This window comes from Alternaria atra (assembly GCF_907166805.1).
Source record: "Alternaria atra isolate CS162 genome assembly, contig: 28, whole genome shotgun sequence".
NCBI lineage: Eukaryota > Fungi > Ascomycota > Dothideomycetes > Pleosporales > Pleosporaceae > Alternaria > Alternaria atra.
In genome coordinates, this window is record NW_025091326.1 from 1990282 (window position 1) to 2015874 (window position 25593).

At 53.0% G+C, this 25593-nt stretch overlaps 11 protein-coding genes across 11 annotated transcripts; 6 read left to right on the forward strand and 5 right to left on the reverse strand.

The window, feature by feature from the left end:
- Positions 1-406: 406 nt before the first annotated feature.
- On the forward strand, positions 407-2088 carry ALTATR162_LOCUS7736 (uncharacterized protein; the record flags this gene model as incomplete). Its single annotated transcript, XM_043315365.1, has 3 exons — positions 407-715; positions 765-1547; positions 1606-2088. The coding sequence occupies 3 exons, from the start codon at positions 407-409 to the stop codon at positions 2086-2088; spliced, it is 1575 nt and encodes a 524-aa protein (XP_043171300.1).
- An 829-nt stretch (positions 2089-2917) lies between these two features.
- ALTATR162_LOCUS7737 (uncharacterized protein) lies at positions 2918-4302 on the reverse strand (the record flags this gene model as incomplete). The annotated part of the gene is made up of 2 exons (XM_043315366.1): positions 2918-4126; positions 4177-4302. The coding sequence occupies 2 exons, from the start codon at positions 4300-4302 to the stop codon at positions 2918-2920; spliced, it is 1335 nt and encodes a 444-aa protein (XP_043171301.1).
- A 4097-nt stretch (positions 4303-8399) lies between these two features.
- Positions 8400-10183, forward strand: ALTATR162_LOCUS7738 (uncharacterized protein; the record flags this gene model as incomplete). Its single annotated transcript, XM_043315367.1, has 4 exons — positions 8400-8601; positions 8652-8791; positions 8839-9691; positions 9741-10183. The coding sequence occupies 4 exons, from the start codon at positions 8400-8402 to the stop codon at positions 10181-10183; spliced, it is 1638 nt and encodes a 545-aa protein (XP_043171302.1).
- Positions 10184-11882: 1699 nt separating this feature from the next.
- Positions 11883-13870, reverse strand: ALTATR162_LOCUS7739 (uncharacterized protein; the record flags this gene model as incomplete). Its single annotated transcript, XM_043315368.1, has 2 exons — positions 11883-13159; positions 13213-13870. 2 exons carry the CDS (start codon positions 13868-13870, stop codon positions 11883-11885), a joined length of 1935 nt encoding a protein of 644 aa, XP_043171303.1.
- An 883-nt stretch (positions 13871-14753) lies between these two features.
- Positions 14754-16182, forward strand: ALTATR162_LOCUS7740 (uncharacterized protein; the record flags this gene model as incomplete). The annotated part of the gene is made up of 2 exons (XM_043315369.1): positions 14754-15774; positions 15842-16182. 2 exons carry the CDS (start codon positions 14754-14756, stop codon positions 16180-16182), a joined length of 1362 nt encoding a protein of 453 aa, XP_043171304.1.
- Positions 16183-16743: 561 nt separating this feature from the next.
- On the reverse strand, positions 16744-17424 carry ALTATR162_LOCUS7741 (uncharacterized protein; the record flags this gene model as incomplete). Its single annotated transcript, XM_043315370.1, has 1 exon — positions 16744-17424. The coding sequence occupies one exon, from the start codon at positions 17422-17424 to the stop codon at positions 16744-16746; it is 681 nt and encodes a 226-aa protein (XP_043171305.1).
- Positions 17425-18211: 787 nt separating this feature from the next.
- ALTATR162_LOCUS7742 (uncharacterized protein) lies at positions 18212-19206 on the forward strand (the record flags this gene model as incomplete). Its single annotated transcript, XM_043315371.1, has 3 exons — positions 18212-18237; positions 18285-18543; positions 18595-19206. The coding sequence occupies 3 exons, from the start codon at positions 18212-18214 to the stop codon at positions 19204-19206; spliced, it is 897 nt and encodes a 298-aa protein (XP_043171306.1).
- A 462-nt stretch (positions 19207-19668) lies between these two features.
- ALTATR162_LOCUS7743 (uncharacterized protein) lies at positions 19669-20110 on the reverse strand (the record flags this gene model as incomplete). Its single annotated transcript, XM_043315372.1, has 2 exons — positions 19669-20008; positions 20058-20110. 2 exons carry the CDS (start codon positions 20108-20110, stop codon positions 19669-19671), a joined length of 393 nt encoding a protein of 130 aa, XP_043171307.1.
- Positions 20111-20546: 436 nt separating this feature from the next.
- ALTATR162_LOCUS7744 (uncharacterized protein) lies at positions 20547-21978 on the forward strand (the record flags this gene model as incomplete). The annotated part of the gene is made up of 3 exons (XM_043315373.1): positions 20547-20839; positions 20894-21916; positions 21966-21978. 3 exons carry the CDS (start codon positions 20547-20549, stop codon positions 21976-21978), a joined length of 1329 nt encoding a protein of 442 aa, XP_043171308.1.
- A 364-nt stretch (positions 21979-22342) lies between these two features.
- ALTATR162_LOCUS7745 (uncharacterized protein) lies at positions 22343-23512 on the forward strand (the record flags this gene model as incomplete). Its single annotated transcript, XM_043315374.1, has 2 exons — positions 22343-22819; positions 22871-23512. 2 exons carry the CDS (start codon positions 22343-22345, stop codon positions 23510-23512), a joined length of 1119 nt encoding a protein of 372 aa, XP_043171309.1.
- Positions 23513-24818: 1306 nt separating this feature from the next.
- ALTATR162_LOCUS7746 (uncharacterized protein) lies at positions 24819-25586 on the reverse strand (the record flags this gene model as incomplete). The annotated part of the gene is made up of 1 exon (XM_043315375.1): positions 24819-25586. One exon carries the CDS (start codon positions 25584-25586, stop codon positions 24819-24821), a length of 768 nt encoding a protein of 255 aa, XP_043171310.1.
- Positions 25587-25593: the final 7 nt, after the last annotated feature.

Consider the following 25593-nt stretch of genomic DNA (forward strand, 5'->3'; position numbering starts at 1 on the left):
GAGAATATGGAAAAAGATGGTGTGTGACAACAAACTAGATCTCCACCGTGACGCCGTTAGCTGCATGACATTGTTCTCCGCGTTGATCTCCCCAGTCCGGCACCGTCCTGGTGGCTGATCTAGGTGGGGCTCGTCGCGGGACCCCTGCATAAACAACACCTTGCGATGGGAAGACCGGGGGCTCTTGCGGGCCATATGGGAGCTTGTTGCCCTCAATGTTGTGGTCCCCCTTTCACCTTCTCCACCGCTTTGGCACATAATCTTACGCGCGCCCGGCAGCATTTGTTTACACACAACATCTGTATCACCACAAACTATCACGCACCCCACTTGACCCGCCACAACACTCGCCCCAGTATCTATACGCACGACAGCAGTTAGCTGAATAGCTAATAAACAAGGCGTCATGACGCTCCGCGACACATACACCAGGTTCCTGGCGACGCCGTCTTCGGGTGCGCTGGCGGACAATGCTTCTCTTCACTATGTCACCACCACGACCAGCATCAACGACGCGACAGCCATCATCAAGCACCTGTCTGCTCAGGAGAAGCTACTGAAAAAGACCAAGGAGAAGGTGCTCAACGCGATCGAGAGCAGCAATGGCCTCAGTGTGGATGTAGAGACGACCCTTGAATTCACCAACGGCGGCGGCGCATACCTGCCAGGCCTTGACGACAACTTTGTCACAGACCGGACGGTGACGTTCCCTATGGTATCTAACCTCCATAACCATCTCTCCACGCCTTTACTGACAGCGACAGGTCCACATGGTCCACTTTGACAAGTCAGGAAAGATCACACAGATCCGCCAGTACTGGGACCAGGGCTCTCTCCTGAAGCAAATCGACGTCATTGGCGCGCGCTCTCGCAACTGGCCCATTCGCGACAGCAGCGAACAGATTCGCTTGATCGCATCCAATGCGGCAGCTGCACAGCCAGAGTCGACCGCTCCGTCGCGCCCATCGACGTCGGCCTCCCGTGGCGTAGATGAGGTCTCTATCAGCGACCGTTCGAGGAGATCAACAAACAATGCCATGAACGACCCGCACGCATCGCTATCGCTGTTTGCGCCTCGCGAGGTAGACCAAGAGGAGTCCCACAGCTCTGGGCCGTCAGCCCCGCGCGCACAGTCTGCGAAGCCTCCTCCACGCGAGTACTCTGAGCTGTTCGCTGGCGCCGATGTTGGCTCACCATCGCCATCGCCCCAGAGGATCCCAGCCAAGGCCGGCAGCGGAAAGAACTACAAGGAGAACCGTTTGTTCGAGGAGGGCGAGGACGAGCACCCAGTCGCCCCTATGAGCATCAAGACTAGCTCCAAGAAGTACGATCACTTCACTTTCGGTGAAGGCGAGGAGACGCCAAAGGTACGAGACACTTCACGACCGTCCAAGCACGACCAGAACCGCAACAGGAACGATGCGCATTGGGACTTTGACGACTTCGCCACCCCGAACAAGTCGAAGCCCAAGACGCTCCCCAGTGCGGTTCGACACTTTGGCTGGAGCGACGACGAGGTTGGTCCATTCTATCAGCCAGAGACACAGGTTGCATCCAAGTCTCTGCTTTGCCAACAAACCACATGCTAACATCAACTCACCACAGGACACCTCCCCCGTCCGCCGCCCAATCGTCCACAAGGCTCGTCCTGACCAAGACGCCCACTTCGATTTCGACGACAACGGCACCCCCGAAGCCCAGCGCGGAGCCGCACCCACTAAGGGCGGACGCAGCAACAAAGGCCAGGGCCTCTATGAAGACCACGTCACCGACAAGAACGACAACGACGACGGAGCTGCCACACGCGCCCTCAACGACATCACAAAGAACAAGAACCAAGCCCGCAGCTCCATGAAAACACACTGGGGCGTCGATGCCGACTCTCCCGATAGCCGTGGCATAAACATTGCTGGCAACGGCATGGGTGGGCGCAAGGGCACTGAGTGGTCCTTGTTCGAAGAGAGCCCTCCTGTGAAGAAGGAGAACAATGGTGGATTTAGTAGTAACGCGAGGGGTACTGCGATCAAGACTGAGGGCGATGGTATGGGTGGGAGGAAGGGTGCGGACAAGAGTTTCTGGGACTTTTAGGTTGCGTCTCAACCTACCAGCCCACGGCTTTCCTTTGTAGTACCCGCGGATGAGCGATTGTTACGATTTTGAGGACGCGCGGGGTCGGTGTTGACGCTAGGGTGATGTAAACGGCCAGCATTGTGGGCATGGTTGTCATTGTGTATACATCTGTCTCCTTTTCTTTCTGTCCAGTCTGTTGCTCCTCAAATGTCTTATCGACAGGATATGAGGCGTCTGGGATAGCTGGACTGGGAGGGATGGACATTGACATGGATCACTGGCTATGAGCGTGTGAGGTATCACATGGCAGACAGCCCCTCGATATCAGAAAAAGGCATGTAAGAATAAAAGATTGTTCGCTGAATCATGGTACCCGTTCTTCTGACTTGAACAGTGTGCTACGTGCCCATGATTGAACATGTCGGTGATGTGCCCCGTAACGCTAGAGCTGGAGCGCGTAGAAGTCAGTTTATCACGTCTTCAAGAGATCGATTCTTGCAAGCTATACCTGTTACTAGAAAAGTAGCCTAAAGGGACACGTAATATTCGGACGTTACAATTCGAACAGAAAAATAAGAATGGATAGCTCAAGGTAGGCTTAATATGGGTAGTGTCCAGAGGTACAGCTTATGAACAATGAGCTTTCAAGGTTCTTCGTCAGCAGCAAAAGGGGCGACTAGTAGAAATATTGACTTGATGCAGTTCTTACAGGGGAAGAATAAGATGTTTGGATTAGAGAGAGATGAAAAAGAGACATTTATACAACAGAGATGTAGTCTCATCAAACTAATTCGCCATCTCACAGGCTTCCTTCAGACCCAATCGTTTCATCGTCCAGGGGTTCAATTCATAATACAGAAGCAGCATTCTCATCCCTCGAAAACACAATCTCGAGTTCATCCCCCACCCTCCCACTATCCATATCTCCATCCCAAGGTATAAACCTAATATCCGTTTTCAATCCCCATCTCCTTCCCAGTTTCCTCCGTTCTTCATGTGTTGTCCTCGCCCGCATACCCTCCCAAACGGCGCGGAACGCTTCACCCTCGCCTTCCCTCTCAACCTCCTGCCCATCCTCTGGGTTATCAAACCAGACACCAGCGTCCACAATACGACGCAAGTCATCAGTTGGTTCCATGGACGCCCAGATATCGACGGGCGCGTACTTGACGCGTACCTCTTGCAACGGTGTTGACGTCGAGGTACCTGAGATATGGGGAGAGGCGAGCATGAGAAGGGCATGGACGCAGACTTGAACCCAGTAGCGGATCTTGAGTGGTAAAGCGAAGCCTGGCCGCGAGACACTGCGGCTTTGGTGTGAGCCGCGGGATATAAACCTCAGTGGCAATGTTATGCTGCTTAGGTTGAAGGTGGGTGAGGCGAGGTATGTGAAGAGCGGTGTGACTTCCATTGAGACGAGGAGATCTAGCTTCGTGGCTATGTCTGCTGCGGAGGCTTCACGGACGGGATCGCGGGTTGGGTCGGCAAAGGGGTAGTGGCTTGCGAAGCCAAAGGGGTCGTTTATATTGGCGGCTTGTGTGGTGGCTGGCTGGCGGAAGGACGGGTACAATGATGTGTTTGAAGCGTCGTAGAAGTTATCGTCATAAGATTCGCCTTCGTGGTCGTACTCGTCGTAGTGACCGCTGTAATAGGCACCTCGTATGTAGTCGACATCAATTTCTACCTGATCATGCTCCCAGTACCACACGTCCCTCCCTTCTTCTCTGTCTGGTGGGTAATGTTGTAGGTTGGGTAGCGTTAGCCAATCCAACTCTACCTTCTTCAGCCACTTTAGCCATTGTCTGCCGGGTCCATTTGGCTCTTCAATCTTCTCTAATAGAGCCTTGAGGACAAAAGGTCCGCAGCTGAGGTAGACGGTGTGGTTTTTGAAGAGGATCTCGAGGGCTTCGCGGGCGACTTGACGGTTGAGGAGAAAGTATGAGTGGCGGGTCACAAGAAGGATGGCAGCAGCACTAGGCTTGAAGTACTTCAAGTGACGACGCTCAATAGCCCTATCGACGCTGAACTCTTGTGCAGCGAAGGTATAATCGTATATCTATATTGCAATCAGACTAGGCTCCAATAGAGTAGCGGAGATGTATGTACTTGGTCGCGGAGCTCTCGTGGGAGCCTGAGGAAAGGGAAAACGTGCGATGGTACTGCATCCTCACGCTCAACATTCGCAGCATCAACAAGAGACACGACGGGCGCGGATGCGGCAGCGGCGGCCATGGTACCTGCTCTCAGTCGACGCGTTCTTTTCGTGTTGCGAACCAAGCTTTGCCCCGCAGTACCACCATGACGATCTTCACGTGATAATCGCCTCGCACCCCGCCTACATCAGCCCATCCCTGTTGTGTGGCAAAGCGGCGGCGCAGCTAGCGACAGCTGGATCAGGCAGGCGCTTTGCATGTACCATGGATCAACGGGCCGATTCCTGTCTGTAATGACCGTCATCTTCGTAGCGTATCCACGTACTCGGGTCGCAAGCAAATCGCCATGTCAGGCACAATCAAGTACCTTGGGTACTACTGTACAGAGTCTTCGCAATACATACCTATTGTGCCAGCATCGTAAAGCAATCATGACTGTCGCAGCTTTCCGCTGCCCAAGCGCACCCAAACTGATTAGGTGACAAGCCTCTCGGAGGCTTCGGTTGGTGCCGAGGTGAAATGCCTTCCCTGGTAGTTGCACCACATCGAGGTAAGTCTCCGTTCAACAACCATACTCTCTCGGTAATCGCAACCGAGATGAGACTTCTGTGTTACTGCAATCTGGAGGTAACCGTTGCAGCGCCGTTCGGTTCCGTCAATTACTGGTATATTGCCTTCAGGTACGGGACCGTTGTTGTGCTGCTCGACTTCAGGGGCCTTGCAGTCGGAAGGTCACTAAAGCTCAGATCGCCGGGGAATGTCACTGTAATGTCCGTCTAGTGATGTACTGCAGGGAACACGCACGCGGCAGCTCTACCGACTGGTCTTGCTTGCCGATAGACTTTCAGCGCGTAACGACCTACCTGGGGTAGTCTTGCATGTGTATCACGGTCAGCGCCCCAACAGTTCCACCTATGAACGGATACCCGCTGCTGGCAGGTTGACGCGTCCGCGTACAGCATACGTCCTTTGAGCCTGTATCATGAACGAATTTGGCGTGCTGATAACGTGTCGCGCCTCTGCAACCCAAGGGCATGCGTATTTAACGATGCAGGCCCATCGGTGGCTTAGATTGGACAATGACAGAGGCAAACACAAGACCAGATTCGAATGTGTGTTTGGAACATAACGACGGTCCGCTCCTGTTCCGATCTATATCTGCACAGTCTTAGAGCGCTGTTACCCTGTCACTGCCCAGAAAGCGTTGCCATACAGCCTGCAGGCACAGTAGCGTGGTGAACCTTCTGCTTCCTACAGCCTAGTGATGCCGTGACCGCAACTAGCCTTCTAGATCTTCGATGCAGAGTAGGACCGTATAACCATTTGGATGAGCATGCTATTGAGAATGCGGAGACCATGACGCTGCACGTGCATGGTGCGTTCGTTTTGCTGACTTGGACTGCTGTTCGCTTGACCGTAGTACTTTTGTGGAATCCAGAGTCGACTCCACAGCCACTGTTGCTCAATCAGAGCACTGGAGCACGAAGCATGCACTGGCACCTGGCACAAGACCGTTACGTTTGCGAACCTGGTCGTCGGGTCAGCGTGCGGTAACACCGTCAGGTCGAGTACGGCGGCGATACCGCCATGTGGTGTAGAATAGCTTGGCCAGCTTGGACCGAGTAAGTGATACTGGTCCAAAGGGTGCGTGATGATAGGCACATGTCGGCAGCGGTTGCCGTCCGCTGTCCATGTTCGACGGTCATGTTTGATCAAGGCAGTATGCATCAACGAGGTTAGCCGTTCGTGTATCCAAATAACCATACGGAGACGATCTTTCATCCGAGACGACACCTGTGCCCTGGTATGCGATAGGGGAGCCGTGAGTGACGTCGGTCGTTGTCTTTATTGTGACGGGCTGAGTCGAGACGCAATTCAGGGCTCTAAAGGTCGGATGCATACAACATGCATTTCACGGTTTAGCTCTCATCGCGCGGAATCTTGCTGTACGTAGCTTGGTTGCTCAAGGTGGGTTCAACGTCGATGCTCACATGTTGTCTCGTGTCACTCGGTAGGTGGATGCGGCTCCCAAGGGTTCAAGCATCAGGTGCATTGCAGGTTCCGAGAGGCAATGTAACGGTCACGGATGATCTGCCATGTCGACCAAACAACTACCGAGAACAGTGGACAGTAACGAAGGGTGGACTTGTTACCGAAGATACAAAGTGGGCGCAGCACTTGTATCACCTTTTGCAGCCGCAGAAGGATTATTGGTAGGGTTATCAGCAGGCAAAAGAGGCTATGAGCTGCAGGAGTTCTGGCAGAAGTCGGGCCAGGAGGAATGGGCTAATGGAGCGGGTTGATTCACATGCGGGAAGCAGGGTTCGGGAGCGCCGTGCCCTGCAGAGACCGGTTCAGCCCAGTGCGTCAATCGGAGCAAGACGAGAGGTAGTGACGGTGTGCCCGGAGAAGCCTTGGTGTGGATGTGTTCCTCAGTCGTTCTCCATGGCTGTACCGTGGTATCAGACAGCGCTAGCCGGCCAAGTATGGCCATGTTTGTTTGGCATGGGCACGGGCTAGCGGCCTTGGGCCAACTACTGCATGTCGGCAGCGAATGCAGGCTGCAGAAGGATGCGCGCTGCAGGCGGCCATGTGTGAGGGATCAGCGCTGGAGGACAGTGTCGCAGAATTTGCTTTTGCTCGGCGCTTTGGCCGGTTGGGTAGCAGGCGTGGACGGCTAGTGGACCTCGTGGCGGTACAGCGGGCGGCGGGATAGCAACACGGGTTTGGCTAAAGTGACGACAAACTACAAGGCCCTGCTATGCTCGCATCCCGTGTCTCTTGCGCCCCAGGATTTTGTGTCTACATGCATGCATCTGCTCTGCACTTGAGTGCGGAACAATAGACTCTACCATAGCCGACTAGACTGCCCACTCGATGGCCATGAGCAGAGGGGGATTGTTGTCATCGGCACCGCCATATAACAAGTGCACCAGTTCGCGCGCGGAGGCAGGGTGCCCATATTAAGTGCAGCTAGCCGCCGCTAGAGGGGCTGCTTAAGATACACGAGGCCTCGATTGAACGATTTCCCACGTGCGGTCGGCTCACCTCTGGGCACCAACATACCCATTAATTGGCTGGCTCCCTGGCTGCCCTTGCGACTCGTCAAGACTCAACCGTCGCCTTTAGCTTTTTGTTGCGCCGCACCTCCTCCACTTTCAAAAGGTCCCTTCCGAACGTCGTACATACGGCTAGACCGCTGGCTGCCCGCTGCTTTGTTGTGCTCCTTGCTGCCATCCCCACCCAGGACATGTACTCGACCCGGTAGTCTGCTGACTGCGCTGCTCTTCTTTCCCCACGCGCGCACCACTGTGAGTGCCTTTGGCTCTGACCTCACTCGCCCTATGCGACATCCACCCGGCACGCACCACAGTCGTCCCAACCAGGCCAATTCTCCTCCAGCGGCACCCAGGACGCCTCGCTCGACGCCTGCGTCGTGCACTCGCCTCTTAGGGCGCCATCACCGTGTCAATTCCAGATCCCGCCCTCTGGACGCTGTGTACCAACTGGCCTGGACAAAAGCACCATCCAATTGTCCCTGCCGCAGCAAACGCCGACCGGGAAGAGCACTGCAGCCACGTCTCTTTTAGCAACGACTCTCGTGGTGAATTTGCACCGGGAGCATTGCTTGCTTTTGTCTCGACTCGTGCCGCTACTCGCTACAAGAGGTGGACTGGGCAACCTCCACAGCCGCCATATCTGGAATACACGGCCATCGCTCTTACCTTTCTCGCGGTAATCGGCGTGCATCGTTACCCTGCGCTTTCCATTCGAGTTGGAGAGGTCTTGGCGGTCCTTTCGTCGTGCCCCACTTCACCCAACTGCCATCCTTACCTTTGGGGAGGAGCGAACCATATCCCGTGCGGCCTCGCTCTCCATTACCCTTCCTACCACCCTGCATCCCTCTTCCACTCCACGTCACTGCTTATATAATCCCCGGAACTTGGCCCTCTATTACTTCTACCTCTCCATCTTTCCACCTGGCCCCATCTCCACGACCGTGGAGAGCGACCTGATCCAGTTGTTCTGGTAGACGTCGGTCTCCACTGCCTCATTGGCTCAGCTCTCTTACCCATTCAAACCGCCACCATCACGAGCTCAGCCATTATCTCGCTACCACAGAAGCCAAGCACGCACTACTATCTTATAAAAGGTGCCTCGTGTTCCTCCACCGCCATGGACTCTGTCTCTCAGCGTCCACTTCCGCATGGCAATATGCCCCAAAGCAACATTACCCAAGGCCAGCAGTCTCTGCCGCCCTTATCAGCACTAACCAACCGTCTCCCTACGTCTGACCATAGCTCGGCGCAGCCCAGGCAACACCCAGAAGCTGGTGAGGTTCGCGACTCGGGTCACTGGTCCATTGCCCAAAGCAAACGTCAGTACACACGATATCTGTCAACTACACGTTGTTAACATGCATTGTAGATTCATCCAACGTGTCCCAGCACATGGGACTACAGTTGCAAACACTACTCAACCCTTCTGATGATTCAACATCCCGCAACTCTATACCAGAGACGCCATCTTCTGCTAGGTATCCCTCCGGCTTCTCCCAGTCTTCTCAGGTACGTCACTTTGTTACTGTTCATGGACTCGTCTGATACGAAAGCAGCATGGTGGTCTACCTTCGCTCTCTCAAGCGTATGACAACACCCGACAGAGTATAGATGCTGGCTCCTCTCAGTTCGACTCCCGACGCAGCAGTGTGGACAGTCGGATGAATGTTGGCATGGGACATCTCACTATTAACCACCCACAGTCACCGTATGACAGCCAGAACGCGTCCCGAGTTTCGCTTGTCGCGGACCTCCAACAGCAACGCGGAATCGCAAATCCTGCCTTGCGAACCAATGGCACTTCTCCATTATCACCCAACCGTGCTGGCCCGCGTGCCAACAATCCCCCGCGACGTGCTCCGGTCATCAATCCCAACCCCAGAAGCGTGTCTGGAATGCCCGATCCTATGGCAGCGGCCCCGACTAAGGGTTTTGCTTGGGCCTTTCCAGCGGATGACTTTGACCACGAAGAGAAGAGGACATCGAGTAGCGGTGAGTCTAGCGTAGATCGCTCAAACGCTCCCTCGCGTCAAGGTAGCTTTGCGACGTCGATCAATAGCAGTATCTACACCACAGATTCCAAGCTACCACCTGGTCAACAACGACTGAACGATGGCACGCATTCCAATCCTCATCTTACATCAGCCGTACTGACTAGTATAGACATCCCTAGTACCCACCATCATTCCATGCAACACCGCAGTGTCACAAGCCTACAAAACATTGACCCTACGAATCCGCTCGCCCCCGGAAGCGGAAGTTACAGTAGGACTCCCGAGCTTCGCGTCAGTCACAAGATGGCTGAGAGGAAGCGGAGAAGTGAGATGAAGACTTTGTTCGATGATCTTAACGGTATCCTCCCCAACAGCCCGGGCAGCAAGTCAAGCAAATGGGAGATACTCACCAAAGGTAATTCAACCCCTGAATCTTTCCATACGCCTATCTAACGTGTCTATAGCCATTGAATACGTCCAAAACTTGACTCGCGCACACCAAAACGCGCGCGAAGAGCTCAACCGCCTGCGACCTGAAGCCGAGTATTGTCGTAGAGCCCAAGAAGAGAACGAGTTGCTAAAAGGGGAATTGAATGCCGTTTGGAATGCTCTCCGTCGCGCCGATCCTTCCAACACCCATGTTTACGGAAGTATGACCGGCCAGTTCGCACAAGGGCTACCCGCAGCCCCTGCACCACCCGGTAACAACGTGCTTCCACCTCTACAGCAGCAACAACAACAACAACAACAACAACAACAACAACAACAACAACAACAACAACAACAACAGGGGCTCTCGCAACCACCACCACAGTCGCAGGTTCAGTGGGCACCACCACCGCATGCGGGTGCGATGCAGGGCGTCGAGTTTGGCGGTATGCGGCCTTATGAGCATTCGCATCGTTGAAGCGACCCTTCTCCACATCGCTATCGGCTTGTATGGGCAATACGGCTGATTCAGTTCTTGACGACCAAGACTTGGTCAGGTCTTTTTCTGCTTTACATCGAGAGACATCAAGCAAGCGTTGCTTTTCTGCTTTTACAGCTACGGATGGGCAGAAGCGGTATTCCACCTAGGACTAGCTGACCCACCAACAACCTTTTCAATCATCTACCGATTGTGTTTTACGATTCCTTCAACATCGAGATGTATTATGACACCGACCCTATGCGACACCCATCGACATATTCGCTACCCTTCGTGGGTCTTTCTTTCATCGACCTAACGGCGCGTAGGACGGCGTTTCACGGAACGGTTTATATCTAGGGAGTGAGAGGGCTCAGAAAGGCTTCTCGGAATAAGGTCAGGAAAAAAAGGGTATGCCATCATTCACCTCAGGTGAAGCGCACGATTCTCATCTCAAGATCAAGAGTGGGGTTCTTCCGCTATGGCAGGCGTATGGTTGCTTTGATCACTTCCCAGCGATTACTCAGTTCTCACTCGGAATTCTGCTTGTAGTGCGTGTACCCGGGACTTTGGGCCCCGTCTCTTGACACGTGGGCATATGTCTGCGCAAAGGCAAACCATGTTTTCTCACCATGCATTAATAGCTTGTAGTGAGGGGAAGACACACCCACACGCACAAAATCTTAAACATGGATCGTCGCTGCAGGTTGCACATCGAACCATATCCACACCATTTGACTCGACTTTGTTGATCTTCTCTGCTATATTGAATATTCCAAATCCTCGGGTCACACCACACGTCTTTGCTGGCACTTGCCAGTCTTTGCCGCACCTCGCCTGTTATAGCGTGGCCTGCCCTGACGTTGCTTTCGTTTGATGAATGCATGGATGGATAGATGATGATTATCTTGAACAAACGGAACCAACGAGTCCGCTTGCGTTTACTACGGCTTTTGATGACTCGTATGCCCTCGAATCTTGCTTGTGTGCTAGGCTTGCGACTCGCGTTCGCACCATTTCTTCTTTCGCACAGCCACTGCTACAAACTAGTTCACGACGCTACTGACGTTGTGGCGTTTTTTTCTCGACTAGTTTTTTTGTTTTTGATCGAAAATGGACTTCGATACGAAGTCATCATTGCACGTGGAGATCGTCGGGATCTGATGGAGGGTGGCATGACTTGTAGGCTTTAGCACTAAGTTATTCGAGTTAGTGTGTGTATGTGTGCATGTGCGTGTGTGTGCGTGTGTGTGCGGGAGAATGTGCCGAAGAAGCGTCTAGGCGATGCGGCCAATGGGCCGAGATGTGCGGTGGAAACGAGAAACGGGAGGAACATTTATTTAGTATGGGAGTGGAGTGTTTTGCCACGTGTGTTTTGTTGGTGCTGTTTGATGGTTAGTGATCTTTGGTGTTGTTTGGATGTGGTTTTGCAAAGGATTTTGTAGCTTCCCACGGGTTATGTGTTGACTTGAAGTGGGCCGTCTCTGTGTAGTGTTCACGTGCGATTGCAGTCTTGGTTAGAGCAGGATATACACACGAAAACCACGGAAATGCATGTAGGATAGGATGCACCACATGATGACATTACGGGGTTGTGAAGAAACAAGAGGCGTTCGCAAAGCGCCAAAAGGGTATAAAATTAAAATATGCCAATCTAAACATCATCGTCAAAGACGCTTTCTCAAGAATTATAACTATATTACCCGCGATGCAAAATCGTATCCAACGGATTCTTGGGTTCGCCAACCAACTCCTTCTTCACCTGTTTCTTTTGCTTCTTCGTCATGAGTCCCTTGGCCTTGATACCACGTTCCTTGCGAAGTTTCTTGAGTGCTTCTTCTGTCATTTCTTGACGGAGAATTTGCTCTACAACGAGCTTCTTGCGCGAGCGTCTATCGCCGCGGCCGATGATGATGCCGGCGGTGATGTTGCATGTAAGACTGAAACTCAGGATAATGGCGGTGAGTTCCTTGGGGCGATTTTTGTAGTAGATTCCCCAGGTCGTGCCACCGAGTGCGCATTGGAACATGGAGTGACAGTCGAGGAGGACGATGATGGTAATGAGGAGGCGGATAGAAAAGGCGTGGTGTGTGTATGTTTCGTGGGGACGGTAGAAGGTATGGGACTTCTCGAGCTTGCCTTGATGGTATTCAAGTCTCTTTTGCTCTTCAGCGGTGAGGACGGGGGTCTCTATGCCTTCTTGTTCTGCTTCATTTGCTTCCCACGCGTTTGATCGGGGCATGGCTGGTAGTTCGTTGTGGTCCTTTAGCTGTTGTAGGCCCCGTTCTTTGCGTACCCGCCAGGTTTTGTGCGCGTATTTGGCGACGAAAATCATGTGGTAGGTGTCGACGATGCGGAAAGGGAACATGGTAATTCCAACAACACAGAACAAGGCAGTGAGGACCTGATCAGCGATCTCGACAAAGTACGCCTGTCGATCGCCGACGTAGATCCAACCGATAAGGAAGAGCACCCATGCGGCTCCCCAGAAGGTGATGAGGAAGAAGTAGAGAGTGACGAGAAAGCCGAGGGGGTTGCGGACATAACGTCCGAAGCCCTTCATAGTCCGCTTGAATTTTGCGCGCCGGGAGTGAAGAAGATGTCGAACGTGATCGTCCAAAGCTGCCTTCTCTTCGTCGGTCCAGCCTGTCAACGAAGCACCGTGTGGCAGCACGGCGTAGTGATGATCCACGCCCTCTTCCAGAGTCGAAAGATTTGAGTCGATTGTGTTATTTCTCCGCAATTCTCCGCGGCCTCCACGCGCAGCTTGTTCTACTTCGCCTTGTTGTGTCATCTCGGGGAGTTGATCTTCCTCGCGTCTGGCACCCCTGGCCGTACCCATCTCTTCATCCGAGGAGTCTGATGTAGTCTGTCCGAGATCGTATGTAGGCTGGCGGTTGTAGAGCCAGGGTAAGTTGGGTAAGAAGAGCGAGTTCTGAACGTTATTCAGTGTAGTAAGGGCAGACACCTCAGGATCTGGACTCTTGTTAGCTCGCAATACAAGACAGGATATCTTGGAATGTACTGACCGATGACATCAAGCACATCGACAACGTTATGGCCCATCATATTTTGGTTTGGGGCTTTCTGGTTCCGCCTCATATGAAATGCGGAGGATTGGCGAGTTATTCCTCTTCGTGCATTGGTGGGACCTCGAGAGGGCGGGGGATTGCTGCCGGTAGTGGGGTTTGCGCCATCCTCATACAGAGGCTGCAGGTGTGGTCCTGTTAATTGACGCCTTAGACTATCGTCGGCGAACATGGCTTGTGGGGGTGGGCGCGGTTCAGAGCTGCTTCGTCTTCGACCGGCTTGCCATGTGCTGTCGGATTCTGGCATGGGCGCTGGCGCTGGCGCTGGAACTGGATCGGGTGTAGGTTGAGGATTGTCCAGGCTCGGCTGGTGTGAAGGTCTTCGTATGCGAATTGACGAACTTCGTACGCGCTGGGCAGGATCTGATGGAGGCGCGTATAGGTCGGACATGGAGGGTTGAGCGGAGGGTGCGCGGGCCGTCGTGGTGATGGTAGGGTGTGTGATGGTGGTCGACTGTGGCCCGAAATGTTGCACGGTGGTGCCCTGTCCAGGTATGGTCGAGGTTGTTGTGGTGGTAGTATGGGGACCAGACGTGGTAGTGGTCGAAGTTGTCGACGACGCTAACGGGCGTCCCTGCTCGTCTTGCCCTTGATCCATGGTGGCAGCGATTGCGACGAGAATACCCCAAGAAAAGAATCAGTTTGAGTGAGCGTGCGGCGTTGGCTGAACAAGTAGTGTCTTTCTAAGCGTGCAGCGATCCGGCCGTGACCGGCATCGACTTAGTTCATTGTTCAGTCAGCAGCGTCTCCGCAATCCGTCACAAGCAATAAGGGTTAGGCGCGCGCCGCGATAGGAAAGAGTCGCGTTGGCACGGCGATGATAACGATTTTGAGAGATGGGAGCATGTAAGGCGTCTCGGAAAACATAGTCAAGCTTTCTACTGAGCGCGCGGATTCAACACAAGCCGTAGAGTAGCGCTTCGGCTACAACGGCTCCTACGAAGATCCGAGTGGTGCGGAATCCCATTGCACTCCACGACCGCAACATGCGCTGTGAAACATTACGTCATACCTCGACTTTTGCGGAGTGCAGAGATGTCTGGGGTTGCTGACCGCTGCACACGCAGCTTATATTAATAATCCACAGCGCCTGCAGCACATGTAACACACAGGTCGCTGCCAGCTTGGGTCTCAGTCCTTGCCATGGAACTGCCGAAACTGCATGTGACTAGTCGCATTGCGCATCTTCTCATAAATAGGATAGAAATAGTGGATACGGTTATGTGCATTGTCATTATGCTCGCTTTATTGAACTGACAAACATTGCTGGCACGCAGGTTTTCAAGACCGTATGCCTAGACTCAACAACAATAGTATAAGGCTGAAACACGCCCCATCCGGTCGCGCCCGGGCCAGCGTTGACGTAGCTGTGGATCCCATCGAGCGCGTCCGTACCTCAGCGATGATGACTTTGGACTTGCACGATAATCTCCATCTACAACATCTTTCCTAGCACCTACCATCGCATACCTCTTTCCAAAATGAAGGCGATCCGCGCCCTTGTACCGGCCTTCCTGGCCGCCAGCCGCACCGTCGCAATGCCGCAGCGCAGCGCGCCGCAACAAGCAGTTCTCGACGCGTTAAACCATCTCCCCAAAACACTCGGAGTAGGCCACTTCAGCGAATGGAGCCGTGCCACAAAGAAGGAGTTCTTGATAGACTGGCAAGCCGGAAAGGAGTCGGAATGGGTGATTGTACAGGGCAATGAGGGCGGTGATTTGGATTCCATGACGGCGGCGCTTACTTGGGCATACCATCTTGAGCATTCGACCGACAATACCTCGAACCCAATCAAGGCAATTGCACTTCTCCAAACGCCATCGCATGCCCTAGACCTTAGACCAGAGAATAGATTGGCTCTGGATAACTCGCAGATGACCCCGGGCCACGAAGATCTATTGACGCTCGATGAACTGCCCGAGGATCCCGAGACTCTAGGCAAGAAGCTCAAGGGCATCGTACTAGTCGACCACGGCAGCCCACTACGAAAATGGAGCGAAGCAAAGATTCTAAGCGTCTTCGACCACCACAAAGACCGCGGTACCGCCCCGGACGCCGAACCCCGTGTCTTTGAAGTAGTAGCGAGCTGCACTACACTCGTAGCCCGCCAAATGCTCGACGAGCTCGAACAGCTAGACGAAGAATACCACATGCCGCACGAACTGCTCGAGTTGGTCCTCAGCGCCATCGCAATCGACTCTGGCGGCTTGACAGGCAAGAAGACAACCAAGACTGACATTGAAGTCTCCAAGCGCGTGCTTGCACGAAGCAACTGGAAGAAAGACAACCTAGAAGACGTAATGGAGGATCTCGACGACGAACTCAGCAAAGCACAAAAGGATATCGATGACCTCGGTCTACGCGACTTGTTGCGCCGAGACTGGAAGGGCGACGTCATCGATACTCCTTCGCCGCGTACACCCACTGTGAGCATAGGGTTTGCGTCGGTTCCTTACTCGATAGACGAGCAGATTCTCAAGACGGACTTTGCGGAGCTCTTCGGTAAGTTCCCCCCTTTTCAACTCCCTTGATTCCTTGAAGTGACAACCTCAACTAACTTCACCTCTAGACTGGTTCGCTGTACACGCCGCGTGGACCGCCGAAGCCGGCGTCGACATCGCCATCACGCTCAACAAATACAAAAAGCATTACAAAGATGGTAAGAAGGAGAAGATTCGCGAAGTCGTCCTGACCGTCCGCGACGACGTACGCATCGATCAGGATCAAGCCGACTCGCTGTTCAAGACGGTCAAGGAGGCGTTGGAGAAGAATGAAGAGGGTATTGATTTCCAACCGTGGCATCGTGCGGATGAGTTGGCGCCGAGACAGATGGTGTGGACGCACAAGAGTGGTGCGGGGAGGAAGGTTATTCGACCTATCGTGGAAGAAGCGGTTATGAATTGGGATTGAAGGAGTGGGGTAAGAATCTGATACGAAGAAGCTCGTTTTATAGGACTTGTAGGCCTAAACATGAAATACCACCCTAGAGGCATTTACTAGGATTTTTTCTCGCATAGGTCTTGGACTGACGATAATGTGTCCTTCAAGGTGTGCTATATTTGTGCACACAATCTTTTGTTAAACACGGGCCGTATATCATCACAGTCTTACATTGCGGGGACAAAATTAAGATCATAACTCATCATTCTTTGTGCTACGTGAGCTTCATCGCTATGCAAAACTCGAAAACTACGCAATTCCAAACTACACGTACAAGAAATTAAAAAGGTAACCCACAGAACTCACCTCCACCCGGCTGTGTTCAGGCTCCATGAGAGCCTGCCCTTGCGGGCGGCTGGAACTCATCAAGGCCCTTCATTCAAGCCAGGGTGGAGGTGGTACCACCAAAACAACTCCCTCCAACGCCCTTTAGATGCAATAACGAGAGGGTATCAAACGCCGGAAATAATCAATGCCATATAATCAATGCTGTAGCCATAGTCCATCTAAGGGCGCTACCTTGGACGGGCGCTACCTCGGACGGGCGCTACGCGCAGCTGGCTTCTTGACGTTGGCGGAGTTGGTTTTTGGCGACAGTACTTGGGATGTCGAAGTCTTTGTCCGGGAAGCTGCGCGAGTTGCACGCGTTGCAGGCGCTGCTGCGGGTGGTGGCTTCTGCGCTACTGTCCTTGTACGCTTTTTGGGCACAGGAAGCTGTGCGTTTTCCTTGTCTGTTCCTGACATCTCGTCGCTACTGCGCTTTTTGGCGCGTGTACCCTTCGTCGCTTTCGCGTAGGCTGGAGTGGGCTTGGTAGATTTTGGGACAGGCTTGATGCGCCTATTGTCTGGTGAAGAGGTTGCCGCGGCAGATGAACTGGGATTTGTGGGAACAGCGTTGCGCGTCTTGCGTGCGGCAGGTGCAGGTGCAGGCGCAGGCGCAGATGTCTTCTTAGGGGCCACAACCTTGGCTGTAGGAGCAGGCACAGCGACTGGTTGTGCTGGCGCTGATGCCTTGAGAAGGTCGAGTAGCGTGGTCTGGCGCGTCACGGTCGGTATACGGTTGACGCGTCGCTCAAGACGCGACTGCATGCTGGCGCATTGTGCATCGTACTGCGCTCGCAGCTTCTCTTTTCGCGAATCGATTTCGATTTGGAGATTGGCTAGCATGTTGGCTTTCGCCTCAGCTGTGAGTCCGTCTTGGATATTATTCATAGTCGCGTTATGATGATAAACAGCGCGTAAACAGCGGCGATATGGGTATCGACAGTAGAGAGGAGTTGCAGCAAGTCGGAGAGACTTGATGATGCTTTCAAAGAACTCCTAACTGGTTCTGAGCAACCTGGGTGTGGTGATGGTGCAAGAGGGTTGCAGCTTTGAAATGTTGGGTGTGGTGGAGAACAGTAAACAACGCGAGAAATGCCGCGACGAGTATACTAAGAAGGGGAAACAAGTAGTACAAAAAACTTATGACGACTTTCTGATGCGTTTGCAATAGCTTTTGGGATTTTCTGAGCAGATTTGATGTAGTTGCAGGTGGTGGTGGTCGCAGCTTCAGAATCTCGAGTGGGATGTTGGAGGAAGGAAGGATGGAGGGTACTGAAGTCTGTCTTTACGCCAGCGCGCCAAGGGCACCCCATCACCTCAGCAGTACGCTTGCCACATTTAGATCGCTCGCGAGGCGAGTAAGGACACCAAGATCCTGTATGACACTTTGCGCAACGATAATTGCAACAAAATCTGAAGAATTGGAGTCGCAATATTCGATGTTCAACTTCACGAGTAAGGTTACGGATGTCGTAGACGTCGTTTGAGTCATTGTAACCATGTTTACGCACGGCCTCCCGCAGTCGCGGTCACTCTCACTGCACGTGATCTCGGCGATCCCATAGACAGCCTCCGTCCTCCGCTGCGGCGACCTGAGCTCAGCATCATAAGGTTGCCGTCGATCTAGCAACTACCCAAACAATCACCTCAACCTCACATACAACCGATTTGCAAGATGGTGTTAGAAGCCTCTATGATAGTGTAAGGCTTTACTTACGTACTCACGGATCATATGCTAACTCCAACAGCGTTGACAACAGCGAAGCTAGTCGAAATGGTGATTATGTACCCTCGCGATGGGAAGCACAACAGGACGCGGTGAACATGATCTTCTCCGCAAAGACCGGTGCAAACCCAGAGTCTTCCGTCGGTCTTATGAGCATGGGAGGCAACACACCGGAGATCCTCACGACCCTGACAACGGACATTGGCAAGGTGTTGGACGGTCTGCACCGGACAAAGATAAAGGGCAGCTCGCACTTCGTGACTGGCATCAACGTCGCGGCTGTACGTTATCTGGGTGTCCTGAGAAGACGTAAAAGCTAACAGACCTTACAGTTGGCCCTCAAGCACAGGCAGAACAAGTCGCAGAAGCAGCGGATAGTCATGTTCAACTGCAGCCCTATCGAAGAAGACGAGAAGAATCTGGTCAAGTTGGCAAAGAAGATGAAGAAGAGCGGTATCAGCATCGACATCATCGCATTCGGCGAGCTGAGCGACGATACCACGCGGAAACTCCAGGCCTTTAGCGACAACGTACAAAGCGCCGAAGGCTCCTACCTCGCTACCATCCCGCCCAGCGCGAACTTACTCAGCGACTCGTTGATTACAACACCTATAGTTGGCGGAGAGGGTGCATCCAATGCTGGTGGTGACAGCGGTTCTGGAGGCGGAGGTGGCGGTCCATCAGGCGGCAACGACTTCGAATTCGGCGTAGATCCATCGGTTGATCCTGAGCTCGCATTGGCGCTGAGGATGTCTTTTGAGGAAGAGAAAGCACGGCAGGAGAAGGACAAGAAGACGAAAGAGGCCGCCGAAGGCAAGCAAGAGCTTGAGCCGGTTGCAGAGGGTGACGAGAAGCAGCCGCTGCTAGATACCCAAGGTCAGCCTAGCGGAAGTGGCAGCAAGGACAAGAAGGATGATGACTCCGACAAGATGGACACCGCATAAGCTAGCGCGAACATGGCATAGCCGGAGAGGGAGTGATCTTTGAGGCTTCGAGATGGGGCAGAGCATTCACGGCGTCTACTGTATGACTAGAGCTGGCGTCTACCGCATGGCATGGATGAATAAATGAAGCAAATAATGAATACTACGGTATCCATTGGTACAATATTACGGGCAGTGCTATTCTCTGCAGCATATCTCTAATACTCATCTAGCTCGGCTTCCCCGATGAGAGCATACTCTCTTTTCTCTCTCTGTGTTACAAGACCCGAAACCAACAGACATGTTCCAGAGCTAGGAGTGATGCTCTGAAGCCCTCCAACGAGGATACCCAGCGTGCTTCCGAACTGCTATACTATCACAATACGTGTCGCAGCAGAAGGCTTCTCATGCTGTCCTGTACGCTGGTTCGCTTTCCTTGTCTTCTTCCCAGTTCATGGTATCATACTCCAAGTTGCGCCTTCCTCACCCCCTGACCTTGACGAAACCATCCAGCCCTCGATCGAACTTCTCGCACCGGATTGGCATCTCGACGGTGTAGAAAGGGTTCTTCATGACGTAGTCTGCATACAATTCGTATATCTTCTTCATCATCGTATCCACATTCGGTTGCTGGGGCTCAGTGAAGAGCAAGAACTTGACGCCGGTTTGCGTCTGGAAACATTGTATGCGGAAGTGAGAGCTCTCAAGGACTTCGATACCGGTTGCGCGAACAGGGAAGGTCTGGAGGTTTGGGATTGTGGTGGAGGGAGGGGGCGCGCGGACGGGTGGGACTGGAGAGAGTTGCGCTGTTATGGCATGCATTCTGGATGCTGGTCAGCGGGGTTTACTAAGTAAAGGACACGGCAAGATACCCATGAAAGGACCCAGCGAGCATGAGGTAGTCATTGCTAGTAAGTTTGCTCATGCCCGTGTGGAACTCGCGATTATAGATGAGGCCGCCAGACTTGCTGATTACGAACAGCGCGAACACCACCCTACACAATACGATTAGCCAGCAACCTGGAGTTTTACAGAGCTCTTTATTACATCTTGTCAACTGAATGAACAGACTATCGCGACAGTCTAGGCGGCGTGGTGTTGCGGCTCGCGTTCCGTAAGCGGTGACGGGGTTCTGCCCCTCAGAGGCCTCCACCGCACCCGCCTTGACAGCTGGGCGACCATTGTTTGCTTGCCCTTTCACACCGCGGCTGACTCCCCGACTATTGCTTCCCAAAACCCACACCACTCAAAGGCACCTCGACCCGCCCAAAAATATCGGCCCGGCCAACGCGGACTGTTGAGCTTCCAACACCCCGCGAACTCAACTGTCGAAACCGCAGCCGGGAAACTCTCACCACACCATGTCGAACCAGAGCATCCTTAGAATCACCCGCGAACTGGGCGAGATTCAGCGTGGCTCGGACCTCTCCATAGCCGTCGCCTGTCGCGATATCGACGTGCGCCATGTGCGGGCACTAATCATCGGCCCACCCGACACCCCATACGAGTTTGGCTTCTTCGAATTCGCTGTCAAGTTCACGCGAGACTACCCAACAAAGGCGCCAAGTGTGACGGCCATCACTACACATGGTGGGCGCACGCGTTTCAACCCCAACATCTACGCGGGTGGGAAGGTGTGCCTATCGATCCTTGGGTAAGTTACTAGAACTGCATGGCTTAGGCTTGGGTCTACGCTAACAAGACGCAGCACATGGCGAGGAGAGCGTGGTGAAGAGTGGTCGTCTGCCCAGGGTCTCGAGTCTATTCTCATCTCTATCCAGAGCCTCATGTCCAGCAACCCGTATGAGAACGAGCCTGGTTTCGAAGACGCCAACTCAGACTACGACAAGAAGAACCAAGAGGCCTACGTGGACAAGATCCGACACGAGTCTTTGCGTATATCAGTCATAGACCGGCTTGAAGAATACCTGGGCATTAGCTGGGGGAGGTCTGGCCCGACCGTCTACAATGCGGAAGAAGACTACCAGTCCAGTAGAGACGACGCGCCATTCGAACCCTTCAAGGATCTCTGCAAGCGACGCTTCCTATGGTACTACCAGTCATATCTGGCTCGTATAGACGAGGCGGCCCAGAAGAACAAGGACGGTGATCGATTCGAGAAGATGCCATTCGAGGGCCCAGGCAACGCAATGGAGGGCACGTTTCAGTACACACAACTCCGGGAGCGTCTCGTCAAGATCTTCGAGACGCTCAACAAGGAGATGGAGGCTTGGGCAGCTGAGGGCATGGCGGCTGTCAAGAAGGAGATGAGCATCGCCAACAACCTCCAGCGCCAGTACGAGCAGATTATCGAAAAGTACAAGAAGCAAGACGCCGTCACGCTGGACCTTGATCTGGTCGATAAGAATCCATTTGTGTGGCAGCTGGTTCTCTTTGGTAGGCCCATGACGAACCTTGACGGTGGCATGTTTAGGATCATGCTATACATCAGCCCAAAGTTTCCCGAAGTCCTACCTCGTGTTAGGTTTGAGACGCCGGTTCTTTATCACCACCGCGTGTCGCCCGATGGCATCCTCTGCTATGACGCAGCTCGCAAAGACGACATGCGATCACACATCGAGGCCATCATTGCTGCTATTGAGGAAGAATCGCCCGCGTACGATCCACGCACACTGGTGAACCCTGAGGCTGCAAAACTCTTCTGGGGTACCCCGGAGGAGAAGAAGCTTTACAATCGTCGCTTGAGGCGGTCCGCACAGGATAGTGCTGAGTAAGTTCATGCCTGAGTGATGCCATGATACGTGCTGACAGTCGTGTAGAAACTGTTTCTAGGCGGGACAAGGTGGAGTAATGATATAACGGCCGACTTCATCAGACATGATATTACATGATACCCCAAGCCCGACCCCGCGAGGTCCTGGCTTGCATTATATGGCGTTCAGTAGGGTTCTGGGCATAGCAGCATCGGTAATGGTGTTAGTCATCAATGACATTTTATTCCATTGATATGTGATAACGCACGTCTAATTCATCTGCTTGATGTTTGACATGTGACAACTACCGTTCACCCCGGCGAGAGTTTGGCCGTCGAGACCCTGAATGGGGCTAATCCAGGCCCCCGGTCGGAGTAGCTCTCTCCGCAAAACAATTCCCTGATCGTCGCACCCCCAATTGCACTATTGTACCATCACTCAACATGCCGAACAACTCAGACACAATCCAATCGCTTGGAAAGGTACTTGTAGTCGGCGGTTGCGGTTTTCTTGGGAGCCACATCGTCAGCTTCATTGTCCAGCGTCACCCCCAGACACAAGTCGCAGTCCTCGATCTGCGAACCAACTCGAACCGCAACGCCAGTCCGACCGTATCATACCACGATGGCGACATCACAGATGCTGCCGCTATGAAGGCGCTGTTCACTCAGGTCAAGCCCGACGCGGTCATCCACACAGCATCTCCACACTTCGATCTGAAGCCGGAGATCCACGAGAAGGTCAATGTTGGTGGAACCAAGGTCCTACTGCAAGCCGCGCAAGAATCTGGAGTCAAGGCATTCGTGTATACAAGCTCAGCGAGTGTTATCCTCGACCATGAAACCGAGCTCATCAATGCGGACGAGAGGTGGCCGCTTGTTACTGGCGACGCCCAGCCTGAGTACTACACAACCACAAAGGTAAGCATACAACAGCACTATTGCATCTTCCTCGCTAATTCAAATGCTCAGGCATATGCAGAGACGGCCGTCCTCCAAGCCAACCGCAACCCCGAAAACTTCCTGACTGCCGCCATCCGCCCCGCTGGCATCTTCGGCGAAGGCGACGTACAATTGCTCCCCAAGATGGTCAACGCATACCGCAAGGGCCAAACCAAGTTCCAGGTCGGCGAAAACACAAACATGTTCGACTTCACCTACGTCGAGAACGTCGCATACGGCCACGTCCTCGCCACTCTCGCACTGCTCCACACGCACAAACGGCTACCCAGCATTCCTCTCGACACCGAGCGCGTCGACGGCGAAGCTTTCTTCATCACCAACGGCCAGCCCGTATACTTTTGGGACTTCGCGCGTGCCGTATGGCACGAGGCGGGCGACCGTTTACCCTTGAGCAGCGTGTGGCATCTTAGTGCCGACTTTGCGTGGACGGTTGGCGCGATACTGGAGAATGTTTTCTGGCTCATGGGGAAAAAGCCGAATTTGACTAGGGCGCAGGTCAAATATAGCAGCATGTCGAAATATCACAGTATCAATAAGGCGAGACAGCGGTTGGGATATGAGCCGCTTGTTACTCTGGATGAGGGCATCAAGAGGGGTGTAGGGTACATTCTGGAGCAGGAGAAGAAGGCTGGTGAGAAGAAGGGACAGTAGGATGTTGGGCAGAGACTGGTCGAACAAAGGTTATTGGGGACGGATCATTCCCATATATCGAGTCATGTAAACCTAGGCTTTACTAATTTAATTCCTGACGTATTGTATTTAGCAATTCCTTGTGAAGATGGCAGGGAATTTTTCCGGATTCTAACACCTGCCTGTCCTTCTAGTGCCGTAGGGGTGGGCGTTCCCTAGGGGGCGATTAAAAAATGTCAATAACTCCTTATAGATAGACGACACACATGACCATTAGATATGGAAACGACCCAACTACTACTGGAGTAACTTTTTGAGATCTCCAACTGTGTCAGTCTCCAAAGAAGAAATATCTCTGATCTCCAAGCCAAGTTCCTCTCGCAGCCTCTGGGACATAACCAGCGACGTGAGTGAGTCAAATCCCGAGTCAGCAATGTGGGCATTATCTGTAAGGCTAAAGCTTTGTCTGTAGCATTATTCATGTCAGCGGAAGGACTGATCGACGCTCCCATATCATGGCCTGAAGATAAATGTCCCCCGAGTCGAAAAACTATTACCCCTGAGGATGAGAAGCGCCCAGAGCTTTCCGGGCTATGTGGTGTGGGAGTAGGTTTGGGGCGTGGTACTTGTTGTGGCTTGGACTCGGGACGAGCCGACGGATCGCTTTTTACAGAAACCTTTGCTGCTGGCGTTACCATGGCATCTGCGGGCCTGGAGAAGCGATTGGACATTGCTCTTGGCCACTGCAGCAACATTATTGTCTCAACGACCTCAACAATCTCTGTGCCCTGGAGCTGCCAACGAGTTTGCTTGCCTTACCAGTGGCGGTCATGTCGTTTAGAACGTTAGTACGACTAGTGACCAGTTTGGTAGAGCGACGGACCATGTGGATAGCCAGCACGAAGGATTCCTCATAGAGGACTGTGGCATGGCAGTAACCAACCCCTTCGGTGGGGTTGACCCATTTGACGCGGACCTGCATCTCTTCCAAATCAGCCTTGGTAGACACCAGAATAGGCTGCGGTTTACTCATATCGACGAGCTTGACGACGGGCTCATGATACTCAAAGCCGGCGACGTTGATACTACAGGAGACTGCACTTACGAAACTTCTATAGTTAATACGTTTCGCTAGAGACTTTTTCTTACGTTATTAGGTAGAGGCATCACGATAGTATTAAGAGTTAGTGGGGTCTTAGCAAAAAGGTACCACTCGCTATGCACCTACGTTATAGAATCTCCAACAACAAACACAGTACATAGATATTGTGAACTCTTATTGCATTAAAGCAGTTTATGTTACGTCTTCCTTTACAACTTAATTCTTCTACTTGAAGAGAGAATCACCAAATTCTTCAATTAGACGGCCCAGTCTCTCTGGCGACTCTGTCGACGGGAAATGCTTCACACCCTTCAATAGCTCAAGCCGGGACTGTGGCAGTAAAGCATGAAGCTTCTGGGCCACTTCAGAAGGTGTAATATTATCCTCTTCTCCCTGGACAACGAGCGTAGGGACGACGATATCACTCCATCTCCCTCCTAATGAGGCATTAACCATGGAGCGAGCGAAACTCATTCGAGCGGCGCAAGACCACTTCGCAGCCTCTAACGCTATGTCGCGCGAGAGGCCTAGGTTGATATAGAATTGCGCAGCTGCGGACGGTAAGTGGCCATTGTACGTAAGAGCATGAACCGTTGCTTCTGGGTCGTCAAACATCCCGGCGATTACAGCGCCTGTGTAGACTATCCCCTTGACGCGGTCGGGATGCTGGTGGAAAAACTCTGACGCGATGAGGCTACCAAACGAATGCGTGACTAGCAGGACTGGGTCGTGAATCCGTAGACTGTTGAGGAGCGATGTGATATCTGACGCAACTTTTGTTAGGCTAAAGTCTGTAGGAGAAGTCGGTTTTGAGGAGCGGCCATAGCCCCGGTTGTCGTAAGTGATACAGTGGTATTGCGTGCTAAGAGGGACGACCAGCGGGGCCCAGATGTCGGCGATGCCCATGTAGCCCGGGACGAAGACGAAGGCTTGTTTCGCTGAGCCTTGGGTTTCGTAGTAGATTTCACAGTCGTCTGACGTTGCGAACGGCATCGTGTGC